Raw genomic sequence first — 21,341 nt, forward strand, 5'->3', positions numbered from 1 at the left:
CTCTCCAAACGCCCGTCTTTACGCGCAAACAATAAACCTTGTGCTCAACCAAGTCCTGATTTCTTCTCAGAAAAACAGATAGCTCCAATATATCCGCATATACTGGGCAAGATATAGCTTTGTTCAAAAGGACTTCCCTGTAGCTACAGCGCGAGCGGGATGGCAATCTCGGTAAAGCCAACAGGAGAGCTGCCTGTCTGAAAGCGAATTCGAACGAGGGAAGAGTACAGGGAGCCGGCGAGGGAGCCTATCCGGCTTCCCCACCCACCCACCTGCCGCGAGCGCCGGCTTCCATTAAACGGGGCGAAGCGGCGGCCGCGGCGGCGCGCCTGGTTGATCCCGCCCTCCTGCCTCCTTCAGCCAGCCAGGCCTCAGCAAGCCGAGGGCGGGAGTCATGGCGGAGAGTAATCCTGGGAGTGAGGATGCCGCGCCGACTCTCTCCCAGTCCCCTGGCCCTGGGCCCGGTCCTCGGCGATGGGAGCGGCTGAGGCTGGCCGCAGGGCCCTGGGCGCGGTCGTTTGGCTTCCTGGCGGCGCTGGGTCTTCTTTATTTCTTAAGGGGCCCGCTTCGGCTGCGGGACAACTTAGTGGCAGGTAAGGGGACGGTCGCGCCGTAGTTGTAAAGCAGCTCTGTGGGAGCAAAGGAAATAAGGTTGTGGCAGGGATAGGGGAGCCTACCGGGGGTGGGGGGTGTCCTTGCAAAAGAACATACTTAGAAAACAGGTAGTAAGTCATGGATCATTTAAGCATTGTTTATTGAATTACAGTTGTCTAGATTTGCATAATATCTTTCTGTAAAAGAGCCTGAAGACCTGACTCTTCAGCTGTGCCTTTTGGACTGAGGGAGTTCCACACTGGATGTGGCGTATTGACCTTCCCCCTCGCTCTCTGCCTTCTCATCTCCGCATCTTTTATTCTCATATCACTATATCAGTGTTTTCTTTTTCATTGCTTATTCTATTGTTCCATTACTTTATGATTACACTTTTCATTTATTATAACTCTCAAGGGTTTTTGGATTTAAATCTTACCTAGATAAGGGCCTGAGTCTATTCACTAAAACATTACAGCAGGGGTCTTCAAACTTGGCCCTTTGATGACTTGTGGATTTCAACTCCCAGAATTCCTCAGCCAGCAACGCTGGCTGAGGAATTCTGGGAGTTGAAGTCCACAAGTCATCAAAGGGCCAAGTTTGAAGACCCCTGCATTACAGGGTGTTTTCAGCTGTTTATTTTAAACTTGAATTTCTCAAAATAGAGCAACTTGCTATTAATTCTTAACACTGGCTGGGAGAATACAGTAAGTTATGCCATATTGTGATTTGTAAGGTTTTAGCCTCATGTGTGAGTGAATCCAGACAGTTTGGTTGCTTTAGCCATGGTTTATATTGTAATATGTATGAACAAGACCGCTGGCCTTGATCAATATATTCATCATTTTATTCGCCTGAAGTTTGTGAAACCCAAGTTTGTTAACTGACAACACTTACCTTTTCATTGGCAGTAACTGTTTTCTTGAGCACATTGACTCCAAAATTCTATGTTGCACTTACGGGAACGTCATCTTTGATATCTGGTCTGATATTTGTAAGTATTTTTCTGCATTTCTGTGTTCCTTAACTAATCAAGAAATATAGTAGAAGTGAGCTACATTGTTGCTTGAGTTCATAGGTCTTGAAAACACTGGAAGCAAACTGAGTATTAGAGGAATGCTTTACATATTCATATAAGACTGGTTTTATTTACCTCATCATTATACCCAGAGGTTAGTTTCAGTTGTTGTCATACTTGAAACACACTCATTTATATGAATCTGCCTTAAGTTAATCTTGTCTGGATCCCATCAGTTTCAATTGGCTAAAGCTAGAAGCAATCCTATGTTCATTGAACCGCAATTAAAAACTTGGTTCCTGGCTTGCTTTGAGGATTAAAACTATGCTTGCCCCAGCTATTGTTACATTTCTGTTCTAAGCAGAGAAAATAATTTTAAAAACTTGTTATATTTATGTATATAGCAATCAAGAAGGAGCTAGGTGTCTTTTAAAATGTTTACAACACTTGGACGATGGAGAACATGCCTAATATAATTTGATGTATCATTTCATCAAAGCTGTAGATTTTTAAAATTAGATTTTATGCAAAATATGCTAGTGCTAAATTGAAAAAACAGTGCATCTCATATTCTAGCTGAACTCCAGATGGTGCTATTTGATAGAATAAAAAATGTAGTCTGGCAAGAAAAAGATTTATAAAATTATAAAACTCATCTGTGAGGAATTCTGCAAGTTAAATGGCTTGTGATTTACTCAGAACAATTATTTGTTTAGATTATGTATATCTCATATGCTGAGGCTCATTTTGTGAACTAGAAAATGAAACCAACTATTAAATATATTTTATTTCTGAAATGAAAAGAAAAGTTTTGAGATATTGTATTCTGTTTTTATGTCTGGTTAACTCTGAGGAAATGGTCAGGTTTTTTCTGTTGAAGGGTAAATGTAAAGGCAGGATAAAAACATAATAACTCAATAAAAATGCCACGTCCAGTTTAAATATCTCTCTCTTTGTGCAACCTGTCATAATAATTGCATCCCACATATTTTTCTGTTTCTTGTTCCAGATATTTGAATGGTGGTACTTCAGAAAATATGGCATGTCTTTTATAGAACAGGTTTCTGTGAGTCATTTGCGACCACTCATTGGAGGGGCAGAGAATGCTAGTTCTGGACAGGCAAATTTTTCTGCTGCTAGTGGAGAAAATGAAATGAACAGACAAAATCTCTCAGGTGATTGTTTCTAAGACTAGGATTCTATAAATGATAGCAGTGTTCCAATATCTCAGGGGCTGCCACAAAGAAGAGGGAGTCAAGCTATTCTCCAAAGCACCTAAAGACAGAACAAGAAGCAATGGATGGAAACTAACCAAAGAGAGAAGCAACCTAGAACTAAGGAGAAATTTCCTGACAGTTAGAACAATTAACCAGTGGAACAACCTGCCTCCAGAAGTGGTGAATGCTCCAGCACTGGAAGTTTTTAAGAAGAGACTGGCCAGCCACTTGTCTGAAATGGTATAGGGTTTCCTGCCTGAGCAGGGGATTGAACTAGATGACCTCCAAGGTCCCTTCCAACTTTATTATTGTTGTTTTGTTGTTATTGTTTTGTTATTATTAAATGTACTTAATAACTAGCCTATATATTTAAGTTATTTAAGTGATTTTTTAAAGGGACATACCTACATAAGAGGCATGAAAAAGAAATGGAAAAGTTTTTGATTGGACAGTTAGTATTTGGAATCCTGAAAAATCTGTTAATTGCCAAACCATATGATTTGTGATTTACAAATACTGCCAAGAAAAAAACATGTGTCAAGGCATAATTCTGCCTGTCAGAGGGCGACGGACCGTGCTCCAGACGATGCATGATGTGTGTGGGTGAAGGAAAACAAAACCTGATGCATATTCTATTAAAAACCTTTAATTAAAGAAGAAAAATATATATAAACAAAGAAAGCTAACCGACCACATTCTATCCCATCAGACAGTAAAAGAAAAAGGTGAAGACATAAACTAGAAAAACTTTTTTACGCTTGCGCATACAGCAAAGCTAAATCATAACATGGCTAGACCACATGACATTCACTATGGTTACCAGATAAGTTATCAACACAGATGCAGAGCAGAAAGAGATGTACAATTAGAAATGAACTTTTCAGACGAACTGAAAAAACCCCTGCAGTGACAATATGGACTTATCCAGGCAGTGGCCAGGTCTCAAGATTGACTCAAAGGCACTCCAATTTGAAGGACAAGTTCTATCGACCCAGTTTAGATTTAGTGATTTCCCACACTCAGGTTTTAGAAAGATAGCTTTATTAAGTAAGGGTAGTTCTAGATTAATTTTAAGACTAAATTATCTTTTTCTAAAACAGAGTGCAAAGTATGGAGAAATCCACTCAATCTCTTTAGAGGAGCAGAATATAACAGGTACCCAACAATTCTATTTGTTTTATACCTTATTTGTTTAAACAATAGGTAATCACATGCAGATAATTATTTTCCTCATTTTTTGTGGAAATAATTGTTTGGATACCATGAATTTATCATTTTCAGAATATTATAAAAATAATTGTTATCATGAATTCCAGTGTACTATTCTCAGATCCCAGTCTGTTTGGAAATTTATGATAAAGACACTTATTCTTTCTTAGGCTACTATTTATTCAATCTGGGTTATGCTGCACAGGGGAAAAAAACCAAGCTATTCAGTTAAATATACTTCTTAGGTTTCTGCTTCTTGTGTTACTATTTCCTTAAGGCTGAAGTGTAATATAGGCTTGAGGACCCAATTAGTATTGGGGTGAATGACACTAGTAGAAAATGGGAGATTGGGAAGTCTAGTCCTTAGACACAAAGCCAGTGCAGTGATATTGGGCCATTCACATTCTTAGCCCTAAGAAGAAGACAACGTGGTAAATAAATAATAAACCAAATGCTAAGAAAACTATACGGATTATTCCATGTAGCTGTCTAGGCTCAGGATTGACTAGAAGACATTAAAGAAAATTTTAAAATTACTTTCATTTAGAAAGAAACTAGTTCTGAACAGATATACATAGAATTATGGAATTAATGGTGCTCATTTTTTTCTCTTGAAGATATACATGGGTGACAGGAAAGGAGCCACTAACATATTATGATATGAACTTATCTGCTCAGGATCATCAGAGTTTTTTTACCTGTGAAACAGACTCTCTTAGACCTTCAGATGCAGGTATAATTTCTTTTTCTTTGTGAAAGAAGAAAAAATGTAAATAAGGATATATTTTTATTGTTGAAACTGTCATTCTTCTTATAGTCTTTGCTCCATCCATAGATGTAGTGTAAGCATATGAAGGGAAAACCTAAGAAGCAACTCTTCTATTACTGTCTATTGAATATTAAAATGTAGTCTTCATTTTTTCCCATTGGTGCAAACTTCCATTTTATAACTGGGGCAGTCTGGATGAGATGACTGGAGACTCATATTTTATATGCAGATCATCATTTTGGTCATTATCTACTGCAGGATGAAGGCGATACTTGCTGATGTCATTAATCATTTTGTTTTAGGTCTCTTTCGTGGATGCTTTTTATCAAGTAGGATCCATTCTATGACTGTCTTGGTCCACCTGCCATCAGTTCTTGCTATGCGACTATTTCCATTTCAATTATTGTAGTCTCGATGATATCATATACTTTCATTTGTTATCCAAATCATGTGCAGCTCTTTCTATCTTGTCTTGTAATGCAGAGCATGTATCTTTCCATGGCTCTTTACACCACTCGTAGCTTTTGTATCAGGGACGTGGTGGCTCAGTAGGTTAAGACACTGAGCTTTTCGATCAGAAGGTCAGCGGGTCAAATCCTGAGTGCCGCATAACAGAGTGAGCGCCTGTTACTCGTCCCAGCTTTTGCCAACCTAGCAGTTCGAAAGCATGTAAAAATGCAAGTAGAAAAATAGGGACCACTACGGTGGGAAGGTAACAGCATTCTGTGTGCCTTTGGTGTCCAGTCATGCCGGCCATATGACCACGGAGATGTCCTTGAACAAGCGCTGGCTCTTCGGCTTTGAAACGGAGATGAGCACCGTCCCCTAGGGTTGGAAATGACTAGCACTTTACCTTTTTAGCTTTTGTATCACTTGTGAGGTTAGTGTCAATATTTCACTGGCATATGTTAGAGCAGGTGGCATACACTGATTGAAAACTTTTCAACCATAGAGAGATGTTCTTGAAAATTATGCTTAACTTGCTGAATGCCTGCCAACCACATTTAACATGCCGTTCAATTTCCTTTATTGTATCTCCTTCCATTGAGATCCATTGGCCAAGGTGTATGTATATGTAGTCTAGTATATCTAGTTATTCTCCAGATATAAAAAAAATTCTTTGGTGAATTTATTAAACATAACCTGACTCCTTTTCAGGTTTATTTTAAGCCAAATTATACTTGCTTATGTATGAATTACTTCATTTTCTATGCATTGGGTATTTTTTCTTCTCTGAGGCATGTCAAGTATAGTTTTTCTAGTATCTTGTGTAAATTGTGACCACCAGCTTTCAGCATCTCAACTGTAACACAGTCATTTCCTGAAGCTTTGGCATTTGTTCATTGATTTATGTCAATAAAATAAATGAAAAATGATTTTAAACTCAAACTGGGCAAATTTCTTTTTAGGGCTTGTTCTCTATCTGAATTAAATGAAGTTACGGTACTTTTCTGTAAGATAGAATACTCTTGTAAAGTTTGTAGATTCGAAATAGTAAAGAATGAAAAATTGTACTTATTTACAAAGGTCTTTTAAAAATGAGCCTGAGATTTTACAACTTCTGATCATGCTATCTGTCTCTGGGAGTTATTTATTACCTATACCTTTTTTTTTAAAAAAAAGAAAGGCACTCAGTGTTGTACACCAAATTTTTGGCAATTAATGAATTAATGCTTTCCAATTCATCTATCCATCACAAATTACTGTCTGTGTTACTCTAGTGATAATGCCCATTGCTAGAAGAGCAGGTTAATATTAATGTAGTCTATTATCTCACTCAGCAAGCCAAAGCTAACTTTTTGCTTCCAAAAAGTTGTTTCAGCATTTTTCACATTATTCTTGTTGGACATTTGCATTCTTGTTTCCAAAAGAACCATAAATGGATTTTTTAATGTTCTTGCCAAAATTAAGGGCGATTAGTTATTCAGACTGCAATCTTGCATTTATTTGTCTTGCAGTTAGCCCCATGGATCATAGTAGAGTTGATTTTACCATGATTTTTTATGATTAGGGCAGGTGTGGCTATTTTTTTCAAGTTACAATCTTTGCTTATAACCTTTTTCAGATTAGAGATTTGTTTTTTGTTAAATGAATTTAGCTATTATATCAGAGGACAGGAAGGCCTGGAGGAATGTTGTCCATAGAGTCGCGATGGGTCGGACACGACTTCGCAGCTAACAACAACAATTATATCAGAGTACTATACTGAAAATCTCTCTTCCTTTTTTACAAGTGAGCGAGATCCTCAGCAAAGTACTCTGATATAATAGCTAAATAAGCTTAGTGCAAATCAAGAGAAAGAAACAAATTCAAGTCACCTAGTGCAAACTGCCTCCCTTGGTGGCGCAGTGATTAGAATGCAATATTGCAGGCTGACTGCCGATTGCCAGCAGTTTGATCCTTACCATCTCAAGGTTGACTCAGCCTTCCATCCTTCCGAGGTCAGTAAAATGAGGACCCAGATTGTTGGGGGCACTATGCTGATTTTGTAAACCTCTTAGAGAGGGCTGTAAACCACTATTGAAGTGGTACATAAGTCTAAGTGCTTATTGCTATTGGCAGGAAGAACGAAATAATTAGGTTCATTTGTTAAAAAATATGTGTGTATATGAGGAATGTAATTGCTTTTGTATATTTTTGTAAATCACTTTTTAAACGTTTTCTTGTTAGAAAACACATAAAATTCATTGGACATTAATTTTCACAGAAATGTGTAGCATTGTCATAAAGTTAGTTTTACTTTTCTGAAATGTGTTTCTTGCATGAATATTTAACTAATTTTTACATAAATTCTGTTTAGTTATGCAGAAGGCATGGCGGGAAAGGAATCCTCAGGCCCGAATCAAAGCAGCGTATCAAGCTTTAGAATTAAATAATGAGTAAGTTTGCATGCTCAGTCTAAACCAGGTGTGTCCAAACCATGGGTGAAGGCCACATGTGGCCTGGAGAGCTATTATTGTGGCCCCCCAAGATATAATAAAATGTACAAAAATAAAGGAAGCTTGTTATTTATATATGTTAAATATTATATACTTTATATGCAGCCCAAGACAACATCTCTTTACTCAGTGTGGCCCAGGCAAGTGAAGAAGTTGGGACACGCATGGTCTAAAAAATTTATATGAATTAAAATTCTGAATTTTAGAATTACATTTTAAATTTAAAGCATAAATATAATTTTATATTACCTATTCATATTATTAGCAGACTTAAATGATATGTGTAATAACCATTCTAATTTCTTGAAAGTTGCCCCATGTTATTTTTTAGAGGCTGAACTCTTCAAATTATTATTATTATTATTATTATTATTATTATTATTATTATTATTATTATTATTAATGGGATTTATATCCCGCCCTATCTCCCGAAGGACTCAGGGCAGCTAACAACAAAACATATAATAAGTACAGAAATTAAGATCAAAATAAAATTAAAATCATCTGTGCAATAAATTAAAATTAAAATTAAAAATAAATTAAAAATTGTAAATATAATTAAAATGCCTGTCAGTCCAGGTCAGCCAGGTGGAAAAGGAGTGTTTTGAGGCCGCGGCAAAAGGACTGGAGATTTTGGGCCATCCGAAGCTCAGGCGGGAGCTGGTTCCATAGGACTGGCGTATGAATGAAGTATGAATCGATAATGTGAAGATACTAGATCTGTTTCTGTGGTTTAGTTCTTAAAAAGAAAAAGTACAGTGGAAGTAAATATGTGTTTCTTGGCTATGTTGCCTTCAGTGAGTGATTTATTTAAACACAATATTTCATTGTTTATTAAATTCATATACCATCCATCTCACTGCACAAGTGACTGGGCAGCTTACAAAATTTTCCCCTTCCCTTTCAGCTGTGCCACAGCATACATTCTTCTGGCTGAGGAAGAAGCAACAACTATTTTAGAAGCTGAAAAATACTTTAAACAAGCTTTGAGGGCAGGAGAAACAGTTTATAAAAAGTCTCAGCATAGCAGTTCACAAAATCCACACCATGAAGCACAGCTTAGTAAGTATTGTTGCACAAATTGTTTAAAAGTGGTGGATTTGAGATTGGTCTCACTGTGATCCTTAACACAAAAACTAATACTTTTTAAATGATAAGGAGTTAAAATCAATATAACACAAAATTCTAAATCATAGATTAGAACTGATTACTGTGCATTTTAATTTTACTGCAACAAAAAGCAGTAAAATTGATCTGATTGAGCAACCTATGAATGTCCATTTGACAGATAATCTGTCAAGCCCAAAGACGACACAGTGAAATCCAGTTGAGTCCAGTCTTTTATTTGCTTCAGTGTTTATTTGCCAAACTAAAGCTCTATACTAATAGATATTTCCTAAGAGATTCTAGGGTGTAGCTACCCTGAACTTTTCCCCCCTCTCCGATTCATCTTGGGACTGCACAGTGTGTTAGTTTGGGTTTTTCTCTGAAATGTATTGCCTTTTTCCTGGGAAAGCTGCAAAGATTCCCCTCTGCTACTTCAGGTGCGCATTCCATCACATCTTCCTTAATGATTCTTTGTTAGCAAACATTCAAAGTTACAAAAGCGATGAATGAATGTTTCTTACACCTGGTTCTCAAAGTTTGGCCATTAGAGCACTGCTCTGGTCATGTGATCAAAATGCAAAGGCTTGGCAGCACACCCTGGTCCCTTGTACTCTACAGATCATGTCACCTTGTGCTCTGCCATCCCCAGTTGACCTTCACTGTCGTCTTGCTCCTGGTGCTGATGAAGCATGCCCAGCCTGACCCTTTGTGAGGCAGTTCCTGGCCATGCAAGACCTCTTTGAGGTTGTATGTAGTGATTTCCTTGCAAGACCTTGGGAAGAAGCAGCTGGGGTTTGTACCACATAGTTAGGCTAGACTGCTGGGGCTTTGTGGGCTGGGGCAACTGGGACTTTGTAGTGGGCCGTTGAAGCTGTTTCCATGCCCTACCTGCCCCCTCTCATCAGTCACTCCTGTCCAGGATCTCCTTGTAACTTTCTGCCAAATATCACGTCTTTGCTTGTTGTAAGCCAGCAAGAAGTTATGAGGAGATCTTCATTTAACAACCTGTGAGTCTCACTTAATGATGGCAGCAGGAACTGCCAAGATTGCCATAGTTAAGTAATGCAGCCATACGATGTTGTGCTTTACTACCGCAGCATTTGATCCGAATTACCATTATTGACTACCTATGGTCAAATTTAATGCAATGGAATTACTTCTTTGTATGAGATTTCAACCTTAGTCCTATGTTCCAAATGTTACCGTTTGCAACTAAAATTGCAGCACTTACATGAAATGAAACAGCCAAAAAAGGTTTTTCCATTAATTGAATAATAACAGTGTAAGTAATTTATATCAGTGCTAAGGGTACTTTCACATATGAAAGCATATATATAGTTACATTTATCACTCAGAGCTTTAATTTCTATAAGGAAGTCTTTGTGAGTAGCCCAGAGCACATAAGTAAATGCTTCATTAATTTTTCCTCTTTTTATCATGGGACCGAAATGACAGTTTATTTTTTTTGTTTCTTACCTTTTTTGTGACATGAAGATAAAAGGATTGTTGTACTATATTATCTGTAGCAGTTCTGGACAAGACAGTATTTTTTTTTACTCTTTATTCTCAGTACTTCAAGTTTGTAGAAATGAAGTTAACCATTTACAAACTCTTTGAACAGATAATATTTTTTGCTTTCTTACTAAAAGCTTATTGTATTAGTTGTCAAAAAATTCCTGCATTACTGTACTTAATTTATAACATCATGTAAATCTGGAAAGTTCATTGAAATAACTCAATTTTGGTTTTAATAGTACATTATCCTATCCCCAGCGCTATCATTAAAGAGTTAGCTAACTAGTCTAAGTATGGTATGTACTTATTGACTTTTTTCCAATAAGGGATCAAGATTACTATAGCCATTTCTGTTTCTGTTTCTCTTCTTCTTAATGTTTTATGCCATGGAATAAAAGTCATAAAAAGTTCTCAGACTTCAATTATTATTACAATGGAGAAACAAATATGATTTGTTGTTTGGATGAGAGGTGGTTAGCAAGTTTCTGATTCCATAGTAACAAGTTTAGGAACCCTTTCATATTGGATTAGAATCTCACATGCCTCTAGACTTCCATTTTTCTTTCAGAGAATGTAATATTCTCTTTATCGTGTACAGGTGAAACTCGAAAAATTAGAATATCGTGCAAAAGTTCATTTATTTCAGTAATGCAACTTAAAAGGGGAAACTAATATATGAGATAGACTCATTACATGCAAAGCAAGATAGTTCAAGCCGTGATTTGTCATAATTGCAATGGTCATGAAAACCCCAAATCCACAATCTCAGAAAATTAGAATATTGTGAAAAGGTGCAATATTCTAGGCTCAAAGTGTCCCACTCTAATGAGCTAATTAAGCCATAACATCTGCAAAGGGTTCCTGAGCCTTTAAATGGTCTCTCAGTCTGGTTCAGTAGGAATCACAATCATAGGGAAGACTGCTGACCTGACAGTTGTGCAGAAAACCATCATTGACACCCTCCATAAGGAGGGAAAGCCTCAAAAGGTAATTGCAAAAGAAGTTGGATGTTCCCAAAGTGCTGTATCAAAGCACATTAATAGAAAGTTATGTGGAAGGGAAAAGTGTGGAAGAAAAAGGTGCACAAGCAGCAGGGATGACCGCAGCCTGGAGAGGATTGTCAGGAAAAGGCCATTCAGAAGTGTTGGGGACTTTCACAAGGAGTGGACTGAGGCTGGAGTCAGTGCATCAAGAGCCACCACACACAGACGGATCCTGGACATGGGCTTCAAATGTATTCCTCTTGTCAAGCCGCTCCTGAACAACAAACAACGTCAGAATCGTCTTACCTGGGCTAAAGAAAAACAGACCTGGTCTGTTGCTCAGTCGTCCAAAGTCCTCTTTTCTGATGAAAGCAACTTTTGCATCTCATTTGGAAACCAAGGACCCAGAGTCTGGAGGAAGAATGGAGAGGCACACACTGCAAGATGCTTGAAGTCCAGTGTGAAGTTTCCACAGTCTGTGTTGATTTGGGGAGCCATGTCATCTGCTGGTGTTGGTCCACTGTGCTTCATTAAGTCCAAGGTCAACGCAGCCATCTACCAGGAGATTTTGGAGCACTTCATGCTTCCTTCCACAGACAAGCTTTATGGGGATGCTGACTTCATTTTCCAGCAGGACTTGGCACCTGCCCACGCTGCCAAAAGCACCAAAACCTGGTTCAATGACCGTGGGATTACTGTGCTTGATTGGCTAGCAAACTCGCCTGACCTGAACCCCATAGAGAATCTATGGGAGAGTGCCAAGAGAAAGATGAGAGACATGAGACCGAACAATGCAGAAGAGCTGAAGGCCGCTATTGAAGCATCCTGCTCTTCCATAACACCTCAGCAGTGCCACAGGCTTATAGCTTCCATGCCACGCCAATTGAGGCACTAATTGCTGCAAAAGGGGCCCAAACCAAGTACTGAGTACATATGCATGCTTATATTTTTCAGAGGTCCGATATTGTTCTATTGTACACTTCTTGTTTTATTGATTGCATGTAATATTTTAATTTTCTGAGATTGTGGATTTGGGGTTTTCATGAGCTGTACGCCATAATCATCACAATTATGACAAATCATGGCTTGAACTATCTTGCTTTGCATGTAATGAGTCTATCTCATATATTAGTTTCCCCTTTTAAGTTGGATTACTGAAATAAATGAACTTTTGCACGATATTCTAATTTTTCGAGTTTCACCTGTATGTCCCAATGGACACGTTATTAACTTGATAATACTTAAGCTTACTAAGGAATTATTTCCATTTTATATATATTAGACAAGATCATTGAATAATATCTCTTTTATTTTTAAAAAACAATCTTTCTATATAGCAAAATCTGCATAAAAATATATTTTCCCCCAATGTAAAAGTATTCTATTAGAACTACATATATAGTGAGTATAAATAATGAAAATAAAATGTCATATTTACTGTATTCTCTGCATTTTATGTTTTTATGGTCAGTATATTATTTTAGACAAAATAAGAAAATATACTGTACATATGTAAATAAAAACTCAGACAATGGTTACTTTTGCCAACGATCCATTTGATTAATCTCTTTTCAGGAAGAGATACTAATGTATTGGTTTATGTGAAAAGAAGACTAGCTATGTGTGCAAGAAAGCTTGGAAGAATTAAAGAAGCAGCAAAAATGATGAGGGATGTAAGTAAGATATTTGCACAGAAGAATTCAAAGAAATACTGTGTTTTTCATTTTCTCATTTTCAGTTGTTTTGATGTATTAGGTAAAAGAATATCTGTAGTGTATTGTGATTAAAAATAATTATAATGATGGTCTAAATTTGCATAGTAAGGGCATGTAAATTCAACTCAAAACATTAATAGGATGGCCAAATTAATCAGTTCTGAATATGAAAGAGATGTAAGTAATTTGAAATAACAATTTTTGAAATTATTATACTTCTATCTGCCACAGTCAAAATGACTGTTGTCATCTTACAGTCTTCACAACTTGAAAATGAATTTTTGAACTGACAGTATGTTGTACACCATTATTGCATAAGAATATTTTTAAAAAACAATTATGGATTATGGTGGCTTCTAGCTTTGATTTATTTGGATGTTAAGGGTTATCTGGATTTATTTCAGGTCATCTTCACTCTAGGACTTTTCCAATTAGATGACTTTTCTTGTTTTAAGAGCTGACTTGGGTTTTTGTGACTTAGTGCTATGTTAAATGAAATCACAGCTTTTTTTGGTCTTGTACTGATTGGTCTTGTATGTGGTATAGCTGCATGTTGGAAAAAACTTTTGCTTACCCTTTTCTGCATCTCAGCTTCTAGCACTAAATAAAAACCTTGCAAATTTGTATTGTCTACATTTCTCACTCTACGCTCATTTTTACCAAAACTATAATTGTACGTAAAAATATTTTCCTCCCCCTTGTTTATAGTTAATGAAAGAATTTCCTGTCCTAAGTGTATTGAATATCCATGAAAACCTCCTAGAAACACTTCTGGAGCTACAGGCTTATGCTGATGTCCAAGCAGTTCTAGCAAAGTATGATGGTAAGAATGTATAATAATTATGGAGTTTATGTTTATTGCATTGGCAATAAACAGTGGAAAAGGGAGGGGTAGAAAGATTGTGTAGGAGACCAAATTAGGTGATGGTGATTGTTTCAAGTAAAGAAAGTTGTTGTACATAAATGAATGTTGGGAACACATATTTATGAAGCAAAACCGCCGGCTGTGTAGATCTTTAATAATCCAGAAAAATAAAACTTATAGATAATATGAAGTTGTGAAACAAAATAGTAATTTGCAACTGGTTCAAAAGAGTAGAATATAGATCATGCATTTCTTCATTGTTGTACCTATAATTCAAATAATAATAATAAGAAATTTGTTTTAAAACTACATAGGGCCTACTGTTACAAAGTCCCTACTCCTTAGGTAGATCATTTAACATAACAAAAGCTCCTTAGGTCTACTGCTTTGGATCTCTGAATTTTTGTTGTAGAAACCCATTAGTAATTATTACTACATTTATTGCTACTGCATTTATATCTTGACTTTTCTCTTGGATGCTCAAGATTGTACAGGTAATACAGGTAATCCCCGAGTTAAGAGCATTAACTTAATGTTTGTTCAAAGTTACGTGATGAGCACCCCCTACTGTTTATGAGCAAGTCTCCAAATTACGAATATTTCAGCACAATGTCTGCAATATTACAAGCGACTTCAGTGATGTTCCAACATTCACCTTATTCCCCCCCACACTTCTCACAACTGCTTCCCCCTCCCTTCCTGCCGCTCCAGACTCACCTTGCAAAAATCCTCTCTGCCGTGGTTTCTTTCCCTTTGAGGGAAAGGAGATTCGGCTTGGAAATGTTTTTCGTGCCAAGAATGGAAGTTTCTGGAGTTCGTGATCTTGCGTGAGTGTTTGCATCCAGCCTACTGGAGCTCACCGTGCTGGGGGAGAAAGTGACCCTATTTTCCCCAGAGGCCTCCTCCAAGTAGCCTAGAACAAAGGTCGGGGGGGCTTTTGCATGCAGCTAGGAAGACCCTTCTGAGGGCTGGATCCAACCTCCTGTTCTGGGGGCAACAGCCACGTTGCTCCGGAGTTGGGGGGAAGCAGGAGGTAGGCACCGCAAACAGCGCGAGAATTCAGGCACCCATTCTCTGTGAAAGAGGATCGGTGCCTGAACTTGTGCAATATTATGGCTTTCATTGACTCTCCTGTCCCTCAGAAGCAGGAACCGCAGCAGAGAGGAGACAGATCTTTTCAAGGTAAGTGAGTTTGGTGCGGCAAGCAGGGAGGGGGAAGCATGAAGTATCTCAGTGAGTCGAGGAGCCCTTGGGGGCCTGTTCCATTACTAGCCCCCCCCATGGCCTTTCCTACCCTGAGATACCTCATATGCACTTAACAAGTCACCTTCCTTTTAATGAGCAAGGTACGAGATTCACTCCACAAATTTTCGAGTTATGAATGGAATGTGCAGGCTCCATTACACTCGTAACTTGACTACCTGTAATTTTTATTTCTATGGCATGAACTGGTGAGCTAGGTTAAACTGAGAAAAAATGACTGCTCAGGGTCACTTAGTGAACTCTGGGATCAAGTTGGGACTTGAATCTCTTTAGTTCAAAACTGAATAGCTGTGGGTTTTAAGCCTTCCGTTCCGCCATGAATCTTAATGGTCTTCCATTGTTAATTTTGGATGGGTTAACACTTCCTCAGACATGGTGCTTGATCTGGAATCTTTTTGCACTAGTGCCTTTAGCAGGTGGAAGCTGTGACCAGGTAGGCCTTTGCACAAATGTATCCTATGCTCCACTTGCATTCAATACTAGATTGGGAGACACTAGTCATGGTCACTCATACCCTAATCACCTGACAGTTGGGTTATTGCAGTGCCCACTACATGGGGTTACCCTTAAAAAGCATTCAGAACCTTTAGTTAGTCCAGAATGATGCAGCACATGCATTATTGGAGGGCCCATGTAAAACACTACTGCCAGATTATCTGTGCTGGGTCCCAGTATGCTTCTGAATTTAATTCAGAGTACAAGGGGTAAGGTCAATTGCATGACTGCAATGCAAAATATTTCTCTCTCGTACACTAAATCAGGGGTCTTCAAACTTGACCCTTTTATGACTTGTGGACCTCAACTCCCAAGAATTCCTTAGTCTGCGTGCCTGGCTGAGGAATTGAGGGAGTTGAAGTCCACGAGCCATAAAAGGGCCAGGTTTGAAGACCTCTGCACTAAATCCAATAGAGTGGGGCATGTTTTGGGTTCCCTTGGTAAAATGCTATCACCTGGTGGCTTCTTGATTATAGTACCCGCTTTATGGCATAGCTTGTCCTATAGATTTGGAAGGCCCCAATCCTGAGGGGCTTTTGGAAAACCATGAAGAGTTGATTTACCCTAGGCACTGTTGTGGGGATGTCAGTGGAATTAATGGAGCCTGGTGTTCTGTAGAGGGACATGTTGATAAGGTGCTTTTTATAGTGGCCTCAACTTAATTTTTTAAATGATTGTGTTGTATATTATGTTTTATATTCTATTTATCGCTCAGAGTCTCATTGTGAGATATGTGGCTATATAAATTTGTAAAAGAAAGCAATCAATCTCCCCAGCACAAATCTAATATGTTCACTGAAATTCTACTTGGATGAATATACTAAATATAGAAATATTAGAATAGAATAGAGCTGGAAGGAACCTTGAAGGTCTTCTAGTCCAGCCCTCTGCTCAAGCAGGAGAACCTATACTATGTCATACAAGTGAATAGCCTCTCTTAAAAATCTCCAGTGATGGAACGCCCACAATTTCTGGGGGCAAGCTATTCCATTGGTTAATTGTCCTTACTGTCAGGAAGTTTTTCCTTAATTCCAGATTGCTTCTCTCTTTGATCGGTTTCCAACCATTGTTTCTTGTCCTGCCCTCTGGTGCTTTGAAGAATAATGTGACCCCCTCTTCTTTGTGGCAGCCCCTCAAATACTTGAATACTGCTATCATGTCTCCCCTATTTCTTCTTTTCTTTAGACTAGCCAAACCCGAGTTCTGCAGCCATTCTTCATATGTTTTAGTCTCCAGGCCTTTGATCATCTTAGTTGCTCTTCTCTGAATTTTTTCCAAACTCTCAACATTTTTTTGTGATATGGTGACCAAAATTGGCTGCAGTATTCCAGAGGTGGTCTTACTAGGGTTTTATAAAGAAGTATATGATTGGTTTTTGTCTTTCAGATTTTAATATTATATATCTAATATATAGATAATTTCCTGTATAAACGGCTGTTTGGGGAAGGAATGATTCTGAAATGTTTCTTACTTTAGGATCTAAAGACAACAATTTATTGTTTCATAGATATCAGCCTTCCAAAATCAGCAGCAATATGTTACACAGCAGCACTCTTAAAAGCGAGAGCAGTTTCAGATAGGTAAGTGAAATATTTGATAGGCATATTGATATACAGTAAAGCAATTATAACATGTTTTCATTGTTACATCCAATGAAAAGTCATGGCAGTTTTGCTTCCAAATTGATATAAAGGTTAAGATAAATCAAATTTCTTTTGTCCTCTTTTAAAAAAAGGACAAGTGATTGTTTCAAGTGGATAGGGTCGCGATGGGTCGGACACGACTTCGCAGCTAACAACAACAACTATATATGGCCACAACTGAATCCATCTGCCTATATATTGCATATATTCCAATAGGAGTAATTTGGATGTAATGACAAAGATTGGCTACGTTTAAAAAAAGAGGACAACATAGCCAATCTTTGTCATTACATCTTACTTTCCTACTAAATTATTCCTATTCGAATATATGCAATATATAGGCAGATGAATTCAGTTGTAGCCATATATAGTAGATATCCATAATATTCAGTTCTAAACAACCACTTAAAAACTTTTTTATGGGAAGTGACAAAGCTAATTACAAATATTTGCTTATCTAATTTCTTATTTTGAGTTAGCAGTGGCTTTTGCCAGAGGTATACCATCTTATTCAAGTCAAGGATAACATATATCCTTTGAGTGAAATGCTGCAAACAACGTTCAAACGGGGATAAAACTTGGTTAACATAAAATTGATTTGCTTACATATAAATGTAAATAAAATGACTTAAATAGTTGATATAAATACTCTCCATATATTTAAAATTAAAATTCAGAAGAAAACTTTGGAGGACTTTGGAAGCTAGACCTAAAATTTTGTGTGCCATTTTGCTTTCTGTGGATATAGGTAGATGGTTGAGACTATGTAGAATAATTAAAAATTAAGTTTGATTTAGCTTTCCTGGCTAGTTCAGCTGTATATTCGATTTATTTAGTGTTTTGCCATAAATAGATAGAATTACAAAACATTAACCATACTTAATACACAGCAATGGCTGGTTTCTTGTAACATATTAAGCCAAACAATCTTTATTAGTATTTGTGGAATTTGTGAAGCAAGGAAAGTTTCATGTATCTGAGATGCTTATACATTTTTATCTGACAAGTAGAAACAGTGCTTAGTTCTTTATTGGATTACAGTTTTCTGGTATAAACAATGTTAGAAAACTTTACATTTATTGTAGTAGAAAAATTATCTGAAAATACCAACTATGAACTTAACTCATATTTTTTGAATGAAAACTTACTGAAACATCTGTGGGCGCGCCAGCCCTTTGGAATCAATTACCGGTTGAGCTCCGGATGGCTCCCGACCTTCGCTTTTTCCGCCGTGATCTGAAAACCTATTTATTTGAACAGGTCGGCCTGGTTTAAGGGTTTGGGGTATTTTTAATTATTTATTGTTAGGGCTTAATTAATTTAATCTTACTTTTAACTTTTGTATGTAATGCTTTTATTGCCCTGTACACCGCCCTGAGTCCTTCGGGAGAAGGGCGGTATAGAAATTCAATAAAATAAAAATAAATAAAATAAATAATGATATTTATATTACTAATTTGAACGTTTGCTCCTATCGTATTTTGTAATATAACAAACTTTGGAATGTTGCTGTAGGTTTTCTCCAGAAACTGCTTCTAGAAGGGGACTTAGCACAGCCGAAATTAATGCTGTAGAAGCAATACATAGAGCAGTAGAATTTAACCCTCATGTTCCAAAGGTAAGTATATTTATTTATTTATTTATTTTATTTTATTACATTTATATACCGCCCTTTCCCTGAGGACTCAGGGCGGTTTACAGGGAATTAAAAACCAAGAATACAAAAGTTAAAACCAGTTTAAAAAAGATTAAATTTAACCCTGTGCAACTAAAACCCCAATTAAAATAAATTAATCCTCAGCCTGGGCCAGAGAGCTCGAAGAGCCAGGTCTTCAGGCCCTGGCGGAATGAACGGAGGTCGGGGGCAGTCCTCAACTCCACTGGCAGCTGGTTCCAGAGGGCAGGCGCCCCCACTGAGAAGGCCCTATCCCTGGGCGTTACCCGCCGGCAATCTCTTACCGGTGGGACCCTGAGCAGACCCTCCCTGTGGGAGCGCACTGGATGAAGGGCACTTGATGCTGTATCCCTAACCAGTCTTTGCCTCCCCCCACAGAAAAGTGTTGATTAAATGCTGATAACATTTAACTAAGTTTGAAAGCTTAGTGAAATAAAACTTTTCACTGATCTTCTAAATACCAAAATAATTTGTGTGTTTTATAAATTTTAAAATCATTTCTCCACATAATATATTGAGCACGAAATATTATTAGGAAAATATTATGAATCTATAATGTAGTAAAAAAATCCCACAAATAAACAGCGGGAGAGTAACTGGATGCATATAGCATTAAATAGAATTTGAATAAATTTCATAGAAGTCATTCCCGTCCAGATTATCCCAAATATCTGAGAATATTGTTATGAATTATGAAGCAAAGAGACATTGTTTATTGGATATCTGTAAAGGTTTACGCTTTTTATTATCAGTCTGGCTAGTCAGCCTATGTAATTGAAGACTTTCTAAGCCTTTCTGCTAAGGAGAATTATAAGGGGAGAATGTTTCATATTTACCATCCAATCTTAATAACTCTTCAGACATGCCTGAGAGGAAGGTTTTAGTTAGGAATTTCTAACTTTAATTAGGAATTCCTTTGCATAGCCATGTATTCATTAACAATTAAAACGTTTTAGTTTTGAAATGATAGGAGGAGTGAATAGCTGTTAAGTAGTGAGAATAGCTTCCATTATATAGCAGCTGCTTCTCCAGCTTCAACATTAGATTGCTTACACTATACCATAATAGTGCCAAGCAAAATAATCCAATCCTGTGTTCGTAGCTGTTCCTATTAACAGAGGGAAAGCTACTTATCTAATCAGAGATAAGCTGATAATAGATGGCAGCTTGAAAGTATAGGAAGTCCACTTCCAAACTACATCACTGTAGAAAAATATTGTCTTATCATGAGTCAATACTTAGTCAACTGAAGTTGAAGGCTAAGTAATCATGAAAGCACTATCAAACTAAATGTGATTATGCCACTTATTGTGTGAATAGACAACTTTACAATAAAGCCCATTAAAATCACCAGATCAAATTTAGGATACAACATGGGCAAAAAGCATGAGGAAGAAGTAGAACCTCCACGTTAACACTCTCCAACATTGAAGGCTAATAAATTATCAAGAAAAGCCCATGTGCAGGCACAAACAGTATTTTCCTAGTGCTATATCCCAGTCTGAAATCAGACTGGAAAGGTTCTGAATAATCTGCTTCCTCTAGTAGAACAAAAATCATTAAATTCTGTTGACTCAAGCAAAGATTTCTTAGGGTTGGGAGGAACACCGCCCCTTTTGAAGCTGGTGAGGTAGCTCCTTCTCTCAAGAATGTATTTACCAGTGCATCAATCCCTCCCATCTTAGGAGTTGTTTATCCATTACTGACATGTCCAAAGGGTTCAAAAGAGTATTGAGCTAGAGCAGACATGTCAAACACAAGGCCCAGGGGCCAGATCCGACCCGCGAAGTGGTTTCATGTGGCCCGCAAAGCCATCCTGGAAACAGTGAAGGAATGGCCCCCACTGCCTTGGCCCTGGCCCAGAGACCCTCCTTCTGCCAGAGACCCTCAGATCTGTCCCACTCCTGCCCAGGCCCCCATAGGCAACCTTGATGCAAACGATGTAGAGCTGACCATGCCCACCCAGTAGGCCATACACACTCTAGCCACGCCCACCCAGTAGGCCACGCCTACCCTGGCCATATCCACCCGGCCCCCTGAGGGCAACCGCAATGCTGATGCGGCCCTCAATGAAATTGAGTTTGACACCCCTGAGCTAGAGCTTAGATCCCAGTATAGTTAAGCTAGAATTTAAAAAAACATTTGAAACTAATGCACTTGGCACCAGGCTATCTAAGGGTAAAAATGTTCTTTTAAAATATATATTTTCTTTTGGTCTGTTATTTTTTTGACTGAAAATTGCATCAGGCATTTTTCAATGGATTTTATTTTTAAAAAATATATATGCTACTATATGTTCATTTTTCTTATTATATAATGAATAGATCAGGAAAGAAA

The 21,341-nt window shown here is 37.7% G+C and overlaps 1 protein-coding gene across 1 annotated transcript in view; it reads left to right on the plus strand.

The window, feature by feature from the left end:
• The first annotated feature begins 233 nt into the window (after nucleotides 1-233).
• Nucleotides 234-21,341, plus strand: part of ST7L (suppression of tumorigenicity 7 like) — a 48,951-nt gene continuing 27,843 nt past the window's right edge. The window contains exons 1-11 of the mRNA XM_083357936.1: nucleotides 234-593; nucleotides 1,503-1,585; nucleotides 2,619-2,784; nucleotides 3,927-3,981; nucleotides 4,653-4,768; nucleotides 7,605-7,683; nucleotides 8,651-8,805; nucleotides 12,924-13,021; nucleotides 13,772-13,886; nucleotides 17,194-17,266; nucleotides 18,845-18,947. Of these exons, the coding sequence (XP_083214062.1) occupies nucleotides 395-593; nucleotides 1,503-1,585; nucleotides 2,619-2,784; nucleotides 3,927-3,981; nucleotides 4,653-4,768; nucleotides 7,605-7,683; nucleotides 8,651-8,805; nucleotides 12,924-13,021; nucleotides 13,772-13,886; nucleotides 17,194-17,266; nucleotides 18,845-18,947 (1,242 nt within the window). The 5' untranslated portion in view covers nucleotides 234-394. The remainder of the gene's footprint in view (nucleotides 594-1,502; nucleotides 1,586-2,618; nucleotides 2,785-3,926; nucleotides 3,982-4,652; nucleotides 4,769-7,604; nucleotides 7,684-8,650; nucleotides 8,806-12,923; nucleotides 13,022-13,771; nucleotides 13,887-17,193; nucleotides 17,267-18,844; nucleotides 18,948-21,341) is intronic.

This window comes from Vipera ursinii, assembly GCF_947247035.1.
Source record: "Vipera ursinii genome assembly, chromosome: 3".
Classification (NCBI taxonomy): domain Eukaryota; kingdom Metazoa; phylum Chordata; class Lepidosauria; order Squamata; family Viperidae; genus Vipera; species Vipera ursinii.